General features: G+C 43.5%; 1 protein-coding gene across 1 annotated transcript in view; it reads right to left on the reverse strand.

Annotated features, from left to right (window-relative positions):
* Positions 1-557: 557 nt before the first annotated feature.
* Positions 558-12249, reverse strand: part of LOC142750237 (uncharacterized) — a 36755-nt gene continuing 25063 nt past the window's right edge. The window contains exons 4-6 of the mRNA XM_075859179.1: positions 11089-11168; positions 5122-5439; positions 558-4787 (exon numbers count right to left, since the gene is read on the reverse strand). Of these exons, the coding sequence (XP_075715294.1) occupies positions 4567-4787; positions 5122-5439; positions 11089-11168 (619 nt within the window). The 3' untranslated portion in view covers positions 558-4566. The remainder of the gene's footprint in view (positions 4788-5121; positions 5440-11088; positions 11169-12249) is intronic.

Consider the following 12249-nt stretch of genomic DNA (forward strand, 5'->3'; position numbering starts at 1 on the left):
CCTGGCTAGTGCCGGGATAAACGAGGGGTTTGAACGGTGTAACCTCCTACACTGTGTGTCGCCATTTTTTGAGCTAACACACAGTGTAGTAGGTTTACATACAGTAGTAAACACACACAAACACGAACATACATTGAAATCTCTTACCTGCTCCTGCCGCCGCGGCTCCCTCCGGCCCGTCCGCTCCGTTTGCTGCCGCTGGTCCAAGTGCACAAATCCGGAAGCCGCGACCGGAAGTAGTAATATTACTGTCCGGCCGCGACTTCCGGTCCACAGGAAAATGGCGCCGGACGGCGCCAATTTAGAATTGGACTGTGTGGGAGCGGCGCATGCGCAGTTCCCACACAGACGCCGTACACGGAAGTCAATGGGACGGGAGCCGTTCGCAGTCCCTATGGGACTGTGGCTGCCGTATTCCATGTCTGTATGTGTCGTTAATCGACACAGACAGAAATGGAAAAAAAATGGCAGCCCCCATAGGGAAGAAAAAGTGTAAAAATAAGAAAAAGTAAAACACAAACACACAAATGAATATAAACGTTTTTAATAAAGCACTAACATCTTTAACATATAAAAAAATAATTTGTGATGACACTGTTCCTTTAAAGTAAGTTTCCTGTAAAAAAGCTATAGACACTTGTTCATTTTTTAACAACGCTAGTACCTAATGGGGGAAAGGAATAAAATAGTGGGAAAGGGAAACGACAGAAACAACATGTAAAATATATGAACAATACAGAACTGCAGCCTTTTGATGACATAGTTGGCAACCAGAATAGTTTCATAAAAGAAAGGAAGATGATGAGATATCCAACTATCATCTGCAATCTAACGCCAACGCATCGCTGCATGGGGGAAGGAGTCAATTCCTGAGCCGGGGCCTAGCTCGGATCCATAAGATAATATTTATATGACAGCTTACTAATAAAGAAAGTGTATTGCGAAAAAAACCATACTTGACACTTTTGGCCATCTTTTTATGTATTTCTAAAGATCAATGAACCATACGTAGCTAAATAACAGTATGGACTAATCATTTGTGAAATCACACAGAAGACTGAAAAATATGGCTTGGTCATTCAAGTGGTGACATCTGATGCTGCTGTGCACGACTTGTTCCCTCTTGGAGATCTATGCTTGGAATACACCGACCACGGTTCCATCTTTGGTAGGTCTGGGAGGGAAATGTCCGTTTGAGCCGGCAGCCATGATGGTATATGTAGCGGTTGGATTCCCAGACGTTCCCAGGCTTCCTCAAGATCATCTGGAATATGAATCAGGATTCGTCTGCCTTCCTTAAGTATAGCCAGCCTGAAAGGGAAAAGCCAGGTATAAGGTAATTTGAGCAACGGTCGCATTATACGCCGTTTCGCCAGTGTGGACGCTGCTATATCCTGGTATAATTCTATAGTGGATTCATCAAATACAAGACTCTGTTGTTCTCTATTAGCTGATAAAATAGCTGCTGTGTCCACGTAGCTTAAGAGTCCACAGATGATGTCCCTTGGTTGATCAGTAGGTTTGGGGCGCAGTGCCCTAATGATGCGCTCAATCACCACTTTGTTGGCCCTCTCTACTCCCAAGAGTGAGGCAAAAATTTGCTGCGCAATGGATGGCAGGGCCTCATTAGCATATGATTCTGGGAGACCATTCAGCCGAATATTTTTTCTGCGGCTTCCGTTTTCCATGTCCTCGATCAGAGTAAAAGCTTTGTTTAGCTGTGACTCCTGGGCTTGTAACTTATGTCCCACTGAGTCAGAGTGATTCACCGCCTCTGATACTACTGATTCTAGAGATGTTCAAGTCTGTGGTTATACTGCCATCACGTTCAGCGGTCAGGCTCCGCCTCGAAAAATAATACTTTATTGATACATTATAACCAAGGAAGTCTAGGAATTTCACTCGATTATCCTGCTGTGTTGATCCAGAGCAAGAAAAACAACCCCCACTGCCTCATATTAGCGGAAAAACTCCTTCCAGGTTCCTATATTGATCTTCAATTTTAAATGAAAAATTATTTTTTTTACCCACAATTTTCCTTCCCGTTCATCATGAGTTTATCCTCCTCTTTCCTTTAGGTCAGTGGTCTCCAACCCGCTGCTCCCCAGCTCTTGTGAAACTACAACTCCCAGCATTACAACTTATGTCTTTTGATAAACAGTTAATGTAAAAAGCAAAAACACTACATTTACAAGTTGCCGTATGGCTTTACTTTCCTTCCTAAAACAGAAGATATCTGCATGTCACCGCTTTCCTTTAAAATGACCAAAAATAAGGGGTTAATTTCTCACTTTATGATAGTGGGAGGAGTCATGCAGTCCTTTTTGACCCTTTGATCGCCGTCCCTTCATCCAGACCAGCTGACGTACAGATCAAATATAGCCCTATAATTTCATTATATATACAACTGACTCAGGCTTGTTGGGTAATACTCCGTTCCCAGGTCTTGGGGGTAATTACAGGTATGCTATACAGTGTTAATCCAATGTGTACAGAAGAGAATAAAAATATATCCACTTTTTTTTTTACCATTGGCTTTATAATGTCTAGCATAACTGTAATATATCTAGAAAAAAAAAATCTGTTTCTACATGGAAACCATCAACAAGTAGGACAACTAATGTGAATGGAGCTATTATAGTTTAAACTTTATCCTTATTATGACTTGTGAAAATACCCAGTTCACAAATACATATGATCCCTATGATACTGTAAGTTCGGTTCAGTATAACTCTTGGGGAAGGGGTCAGGTTGAAACACCTAGAATATGGACAGGTAATAAAAACGGGTACAACACGTGACTCATGAGTTAATGATCACGACTGTAGGAGGTATGAAAGTGGTAATGAGATATAAGACTCACAGCCAATTCAAGACATGGCACCAGTAAACTAGAGACACATTATAAAAATAATAGATCCGTCAAGAGCAACTTATTGATGTTTTCCATATACAAAAATCTCCAACAGTGCACGAAAATGTACTGGAAATTTAAATAAATATTGAAAAGGGATTGAAGACATTTTACAAAGATCCTGAATTTTATATTAACTAAGTTTAGATCCAATGTTCGTCATAGGTGGAGCTTCACTCAGAAGACGGTGAATAAAGCAGATTCTATAATTTTGCAGTTGACTTTGCTCAGATGGCAGTAAAGATACATCCATCAGTAGAGAACCTTTTCAGAAAATGTTTTTCAAGAAGTAACTGTTTCGCTATGACAAGTGGCTGCGGTATCATCAGTGTCACACATGACCGGTTCTGAGACCAAAATAAAATATAAAAATTCCCTCTACGTTGGGCAATAAGAGGACAATCAGTGCAGAAATTACAGGACTTTCCATGGTGAGACCAATGTTTTACTCTATCGTATCTATACTGACAAGATGAGGCTAATGCAAACAATCTTCAACCTTCCTCACACGAGAGGAATGGGTCATTCTACAGATGGAACAGTTCAGTATCTCAGCCCAACACAACCATCCAGTTCCTCAATGTGGTTTCCATGATGTCAGGCTTGGACAAGGAAAGGATTAGATCTACAGTGTATATCATGATGATACCGGTCTACGAACCAAGACATGCCTCACCAGGTGGTGGTGAAGGTGGACATCTTAGCTTGTAGGGCTTCAGGGTGGAACTATTGTCTTTTTGGACCATTAAAGTTGACACTGGTGAAATAAATGGACTGGTCAGATTTGGCTTCTTGGCCAATGATGAAAACTCCTTTCATGCGCCATTGGTCAATTTCAAGCCTGTTGTGTTCTTCAACATTTCTTCTGGGCAACTGGTTATCTAAGAACCTCAAAAACGGAGATGACTGATAAAAGAGTCCGATATATATGGTTCGCTGGAGTGGCTGGACATTGGTCCTTGAATAACTCCTTAACACCCACCTACATATAATAATATCTTATATTACAGAACAGTCTTTGGGTCATCTCTCCAAGCCACTGCTTCCAAGTTGTCTTTTGTCATGAAGGGGGTTGTAGACAGTAAAGTGATGTAACGCAATATTTGGACACATTGGGGTATCTGCCTCTATCTAGAAGAATATTGGAAGTCCTGCCCCATTAAGTTAAGTATTTGCTGATGGTGTTTTTAAAGTTTTTTGAGTGTTGGAAGTGATAGTAAGACTGATGGAATCTCCTCGTGTTTGGTGCTTGAGACTGTGGTGCCGAGACCTCCTGCTGTGTTAGAAGGCAGAAAGAGCTGCTTTATTGAGTGTCTGGACACAGAACTTTTCATGTAGCTGCTGAGAAACCTCACAGTGCAAAATTTTGGTCATTTGAAACCTGATAATTTTCAACGTGGTTGAGAGTAGACCCCCAAACACATTATATCCAGAGGCATTTTGTTTTATTTTGGGGTCAAGGTTTTGTGTTTACAACCCCTCTCAGTTGACCCAGTCCTAACTTTCCTATGCATCCAGTGGCAAAAAGCACAATGAGAGGTCAGTGAAAGCATTTCTGGGACTTTGATCCTGTAGATCATGTTAAGGTGTAACGTTGATAGAAGATCTTTCGATAAGCCTTATCTTCTAGAGAACATGGCGTCTGAGAGATTTCACCCCTTAATGCTATCGGGTTCTTCTAAAAGTGTTAACTCATACTTCCCGCTATTTTTCTCAGCAAAATTTTTCACACATTTAGTAGACTTCCCCTTCCGGCACCAAAAATATGTACCAACAGCCGTCATTCCCAGGACAATTAATAGTAATAAGATAATGGCTATCGACATTTTTTTCGTTTTGCTTTCTTCGTCAACTTTGTTTGGAGTTTCATTACCTGTTAGAGATGAGGAGGGAAATACAAAGGTGGGGTTTTAGCTGGAGACATTTTTAGACAGAAAAAATCAAACAACTAATGTTGAATTGGACTGAGCGGGCAATTGGCCAATGCTTGAGGAAACAACCCCCCTCCCCCCCCCATAGAGATGACCCCCACCATTACTTCCTACTCCACTGAGCTTGTGATGCTCAACCAATGAATCAATTGAAGGTGTCTCATTAAGTGATGCCACCAGTCCCACCCTGACATCCCTCAGTCTACCCGTGGTCTAGGGTCAGCATTTTGTTATGGAGCTACATTGATATAATGCATTATAAATTCAGTTCTGTACCATGCAGTAGGCTGTTATTCGAATCTGAGTCTGGTGCAGTGGTTAATAGACCTGTGGAAGTGAGATCGGTGGTGGTTAGACCTCTGGAGGTGAGATCTGTGGTGGTCTTTTGGATTTCCTGTGTGCTAAGAAGGTCTTCTATTGTATTCTCGGTGGGCTTAAATGTTCCTTCTTTCCAGTACTGTGTGGACAGTCTTATAGAAGGAACTAATCTGACTGTAGATGATGTTGATTCTTGGTTAGTTGTGGGTGGCTTCTCGTTAGAGCCTTTAGAGAAATCTTGCTGGCTCTCAGATGACTGAAGACAAGGGTTTCTACCTGCAAAAACGAGACCAAGATTATTAGTTGGGAACACAACATAGATGGCAATTCATATAATGGGCCTATCTATCTATCTATCTATCTCATAAATATCTATCTCAGGGGCGTGGCCAGCGGCAGATGTGAGAGGACGTGTGTGTCGGTAGCTCCGGGCCAGCATCCTGTCTAACATCCTCCTGATGGTGCTGTAATCACTGAAAACAGCCAAAATTCCTTACCTGCTGCGTCGGAAGGGAAGGACATCTTCCAGGAAAAAGAGAGAGCCCGCCTAAAGCGATGAACGCGGCTGAAATGGTGAAATCATATACCCGCGTGGTGATCCAAGATGGCGCCGGCGGGAGCTCCGCGGCGCAGGCGTCTGCTGCGGCTGTGGCTGGGACTTCAACACCTGCTCCCTCGGTGCAGGATGCGGGGATCACACTTCAAGAGGCCTCGGATAAGCTGCTGACAGCCATTCTGGAGACGCGCACGTCGCTAACTGCCAAGATTGATGAGGTGAGAGTGGATGTGGGCCTACTGAGGCAGCATCTGCAAAATGTGCGGGAGAGAGTCACGGAGGCAGAGGGCAGGATTTCAGCCTTGGAGGTTCTCACTGCAAGCATGGCTGCGGCTATCCAGGATCAGCACCGTAAAGTTGATTTGTGGCGCCAGAAAGCCAACAATTTAGAGAACAGATCACGCTGCAATAATCTCCGCATTGTGGGATTGCCGGAGAGGGCGGAGGGGTAGGGGCCTGGGGAATTTGTGGAAAAATGGTTCCGGGATACCTTTCCAGATGCCTCCTTCTCGTTGGCGTACGCGGTGGAGAGGGCGCACAGGGTCCCAGCGCGGCAACCAGTTCCGGGTGCTCCCCCAAGACCTCTGCTTGCTCGGATGTTAAATTGTAAAGACCGGGACACGGTTCTGCTGGAAGCTCGGAAGGCCGGAGGAATACACTTTGAAAATGCCTCGGTGTCCATCTATCCGGATTTTTCTCCTCGATGGCCTATCCAGCTAGATTGCGAGTTGTGGATGGAGATCGTGCCATATTCGTTACAGATCCAGCAGAGGCGGATGAAGGCTTATCTCAGCTAGGTCTTCTTGTGCAAGAGATGGGCTGGATTGATTTGTGGAGAGCGACGCACAAGGGGATTAGAGAGTATACGTGTCACACCCCACAATATAACGCGCTGTCCAGAATTTACTATATCTTTGGCTCACCTGCTGTTTTCCAGGAGGTTGACTCTGTAGCTCATTTACCGAGGGGGATCTCGGATCATAGCCCAATATTGCTGACATTGAAAAAGCCACAGACAGGTAGATGGGGAATGGGTAACATTCATCCCTTTTGGCTGCAGCTCATTCAGCAAAATGATCGCATACCGGATCAGTTGGCAATATTTATAGAGGCCCATGCTCAGACAGAGAACCGCTCGCTGGTGTGGGACACCCTCAAGGCCTATTTGAGGGGATGTCTCCGATCTTCCATATCATATGTTAAACGCGCTTCAGCCCTTCAGGAGGAGGATTTAGCATGTAGATGTACACAGGCGGAACGGGTGTTCGTCCTGAATCCCTCACCGGCGAACCGGAATGCATGGCTGGATTTGGGTAGACAGTACTTGCAGGTCTTGAGGGATAAGACTTCTTGTAGTCTATTTTTTAGTAAACAGTCTCATTTTGAATTGGGCAATCAATCGGGTAAAATTCTTGCTCATGTGGTAAGGAACAGTTCTAGATCCCCTCCGGTGATGTGTATAGCGGGGCCAGGCGATAGACTCTGCACCTCCCCGGGGGATATTCTCGCGCAATTCACACACTTTTATGATCAGCTGTATTCTTCGCGGGTTGATTATGCGCTGGATGAGTTGGAGCTGTATTTGGATGGAATAACGTTTCCTACTTTGACAGCTGAGCAGGTGGCAATGCTAGATGCCCATTTTACTGTGGAAGAAATTTTGGAGGGGGTGGCGTCTATGTCTAAGGGGAAGGCTTCAGGGCCAGATGGTATTCCCCTTGAGGTATATTTACAATACGGGGAGCTGCTGGCCCCCCAATTGTTGGCCCTGTTTGAACATAGCTACGGGAGCTCTGCTCTTCCGGATTCCATGTGTGATGCCACCATAGTTGTGTTGTTAAAACCAGGAAAAAACCCTGATGAATGTAGTTCATATAGACCGATTTCACTGCTGACAGTTGATTACAAAATCCTGATCAAGATGCTGGCTAATCGACTATGTACTGTGATAAAGGAGATTATCCATCCAGATCAGTGTGGCTTTATACCGGGCAAGTCCACTTCGGAGAATATAAGACGGGTGCAGGTAGTGGCACAGATTGGTTGGGGGGAACAGCAGGACTGGGCTTTGGCGTCTCTGGACTTCCAAGGCTTTTGACTCGGTTGAATGGCCTTATTTGCTGACAATTTGGGTTTGGGGATGGATTCATTAAATGGGTCTCCTTGATGTATAAATCTCCACGGACGCAGGTGCTGGTGAATGGGATCCTGTCCCCTTCCTTTGGCCTCCATAGGGGCACGAGACAGGGGTGTCCACTTTCGCCACTTCTCTTCGCATTGGCCATTGAACCACTGGCTATTAATATCAGGCGCGATCCCGCATATAGGGGGATTAGAATAGGGCCCAAAGAGGACCGCATAGGGTTATATGCGGACGACATGGCGCTGTTTATGGCTAACCCCAATGCCACTCTTCCTAGGGCCATTTCCCTTATTAATGACTTTGGGAGGTATTCTGGGTTGCTGATTAATTGGTCCAAATCGTATCTGATGCCTTTGAGGCAGGATGACTGTGGTTGGGGCACTCAGTTCTGTGGTTTACAAGTTAATCCAGAATTCAAATACCTGGGGATGAATATTGCTAGGGATAGCTATCGATCGTATGGGTTAAATGTAGCACCTCTTGTGACTTACCTAAGGGATAAACTACAGGTGTGGAAAAGCCTGCCTCTGTCGGTGGCAGATCGCGTTAATATACTAAAGATGATTGTCTTGCCAAAGCTTTTGTATGTGCTGGAACATATGGATGTATTGGTGCCTAAACGCTTGTTGAAAATAATAAACTCGCTATTCGCGCCTTTTGTATGGGGGGGGGGTGAGATCTAAACTCAAGCTTTCTACTCTTCAGTAACCTAAAGATGAGGCGGGGGCTGCGTTACCAGATGTTTTTTTATATTATCTGGCGGGTCAGCTCAGGTATTTGATATCTTGGGTCTCCTCCCCCCTAACTACTAATGCTGAGTGTCATCTGGCTCGGGTCCTGGGCTTGAACAGCATGTGGCCGTTATTGGAACCGCATGATTTTAGACATCGCTCTCTGTTACCCTTGCATAAGCTGGCCAGACGAGTATGGCAACAGGTTAGAGATCTACTGGGATTTGTTGGGGTGGTGGCGGAGAGTCCGCTGTGGGATAATCCGAGTTTTTCTCATCTACATGGGCTATTGGGGAAGAACTATTGGTCCTCTAGAGATGTAAATACCCTATCACAACTACTAACGGGGGACGGATCTGTCATGGCGATGAGTGAGATTCGGGCGGCTTTTAATATACCACCGGGGGATGAGTTATACTGTATGCAGCTTCACCATACTCTACTAGCACAATTCCCACTGAACTCCACAAACATCTCTAGCTATGACTTGGTGGTGAGGTTGGGCACTCCGTTTACGCGTGGAGTCGTGTCCCAAATTTATTCCTTTCTACTAGATTCTAAATTGCGACTGGAGCCCCTAGCGGCTGAGGATAGGTGGCGAGAACTTATTCCACAACTTACAGCTGAGGACTGGAGGGAGGCTCAGGGGTCCCACTTGCTAGTTTCACCCGCTGCTAATAATAAACTGGTGCAACTGTTTATCATCCACCAATGTTATTTAACGCCCATAAGATTATACCGTATGGGACGGATGGCATCCTCACAATGTCATAGGTGTGGGGAGGATAGGGCTGATTTTATTCATTTGATGTGGGGATGTCATTGGATCCTTAGCTTTTGGGAGGAGGTGGTCGCATTATTGACGGCAGTGATGGGGAAGACGATACCTCGCAGGCCGGAGGTGTGTTTGTTGGGACTTCTTTCAGAGGAGTAGGTCGACATATGAGAGGACCTTTTTTAGGGAATCACTCTTTATGGCAAGGAAGGCGGTGGCCATAAGGTGGATGGCGGATAGGGCACCAACAGTGGCGCAGTGGCGTAAATTGATCAATGACATACTTCCCTTTGAAAAAGTAGTGTATAAACACCGGGGGAAGCCGGCTAAATTCGATCTGATCTGGGGTGGTTGGTGCTCATCGAATCTCACTCACTGTACAGTCCAAGGGATATCTGCTGCTCTGACTCATGCTGGGGGAGGAAGTGGGTAAGGGACTCGGGTGGATGGCGCACATCCATGTGTTCTTTTTCCTTGCCGTACGGGATAATTGGTGCTTAACTGAAGGCTATTGAAATGTAGGCAAGTATTTCTTGTATTAGAATAAACGTTTCATTATATTGTTTTGATCTAATTGTACTATGCATACGTGGTCTGCGTACCGCGGTCCGGCTCAGTGTGTACCTGCGAGTACGCTTGTCTATGTGTATCGATTCTACTGATATATGTACTGATGGTTGTATACTGTTATCCTGATGTATGTGATGAATTGACTCTGACAGTTTATTTTCAATAAAACGAGTTTAAAAAAAACAAACAACTATCTATCTCATATCTATCTATCTATCTCATATCTATCTATCTCATATCTATCTATCTATCTCATATCTATCTCATATCTATCTATCTCATATCTATCTATCTCATATCTATCTATCTCATATCTATCTATCTATCTATCTATCTATCTATCTATCTATCTCATATCTATCTATCTCATATCTATCTATCTATCTATCTATCTATCTAATATCTATCTATCTATCTATCTATCTATCTATCTATCTATCTATCTATCTATCTATCTATCTATCTATCTATCTATCTATCTATCTCATATCTATCTATTTATCTATCTCATATCTATCTATCTCATATCTATCTATCTCATATCTATCTATCGATCTATCTATCTATCTATCTATCTATCTATCTATCGATCTATCTATCTATCTATCTATCGATCTATCTATCTATCTATCTATCTATCTATCTATCTATCTCATATCTATCTATCTATCTATCTATCTATCTATCTATCTATCTATCTATCTATCTATCTATCTATCTATCTAATATCTATCTATCTATCTATCTCATATCTATCTATCTATCTATCTATCTATCTATCTATCTATCTATCTATCTATCTATCTATCTATCTATCTATCTATCTCATATCTATCTATCTCATATCTATCTATCTATCTATCTATCTATCTATCTATCTATCTATCTATCTATCTATCTATCTATCTATCTATCTATCTATCTATCTATCTATCTATCTATCTACTCATCAATGTGTGATCAATATGGAAATAAAATGGGGGAATAAATGAATAAAGACGAATTGTGCAGACAATTACTGTATATCTTTTTTTGAGAGATAATAGAACTTCCTTAGAAAGACAAAAAAAAAAAAAAGCTCTGACCGGCATTAATGATTTCATCATCTATATTCATTGTCGTATTGCCCACTGTAGCCATGGAATCTCACCTTGGTCAATGCACTTGATGAGATTGATCACCCACGATTCCATTTTGGAGCCACAGTAGGTTTTATTTGGTAGTTTAAATCTGAAAATGAGAGGAAAATAAACAAAAAGTTATGAGAGTGATAGGACAGGATGATACACCAATCATATACAGAGAATAAACAATGATGGAACAGAGACAAGTGGGGCTTCTAAAAATAATGGGAACATAGACTAGAGGCCCTCCTAAACATGATGGGACATAGACAAGAGGGGCTACTAAACATGATGGGACATAGACAAGAGGGGCTCCTAAACATGATGGGGACATATAAAAGAGCGGCTCCTAAACATGATGGGACATAGACAAGAGGGGCTCCTAAACATGATGGGGACATATAAAAGAGCGGCTCCTAAACATGATGGGACATAGACAAGAGGGGCTCCTAAACATGATGGGGACATAAACATAAGGTATTCCTCTCTATGATGGAACAGAGACAAGAAGTGCTCTTCACCATAATGGGAACAGTGACAAGAAGTGTTCCTAACCAGGATTGGTGGATAGACAAGAGGTGCTCCTCACTAGTTTGGGTGCATAGACAAGAAGTGCTCCTAACCTATATGGGAACATAAACAAGAAGTACTCCTAACCATGATAAGGACATAGACAAGAGGGGCTTCTAACCATGATGGCGACATATACAAGAGGTGCTCCTCTCCATGATGGGAACAGAGACAAGAAGGGCTCCTCACCATAATAGTAACAGGGACAAGAAGTGCTCCTAACCAGGATAGACAAGAGGTGCTCATCCCCATGATGGATACATAGACAAGAGGTGCTTCTCGCCAGGATGGGCTTATAGACAAGATGGGCTCCTAAACATGATAGGGACATAGACGAAGGGTGTTCCTCTCCATGATGGGAACAGAGACAAGAAGTGCTCCTAACTATGATGGGTACATAGACAATAGGTGCTCCTCCCCAGGATGGGCACATAGACAAGAGATGCTCCTCATCGTGATGGGTACATAGTCAAGAGGTGCTCCTCACCATGATGGGTGCATAGATAATAGGTGCACCTAACCCTGATGGGAGCATAAAGAAGAGCTGCTCCTGACAATGAGGGGAATATAACAAAGAGTTCCTCCTAACCTTGATGGGAGCATAGACAAGGGGTGCT

This window comes from Rhinoderma darwinii, chromosome 3, assembly GCF_050947455.1.
Source record: "Rhinoderma darwinii isolate aRhiDar2 chromosome 3, aRhiDar2.hap1, whole genome shotgun sequence".
Classification (NCBI taxonomy): Eukaryota; Metazoa; Chordata; class Amphibia; order Anura; family Rhinodermatidae; genus Rhinoderma; species Rhinoderma darwinii.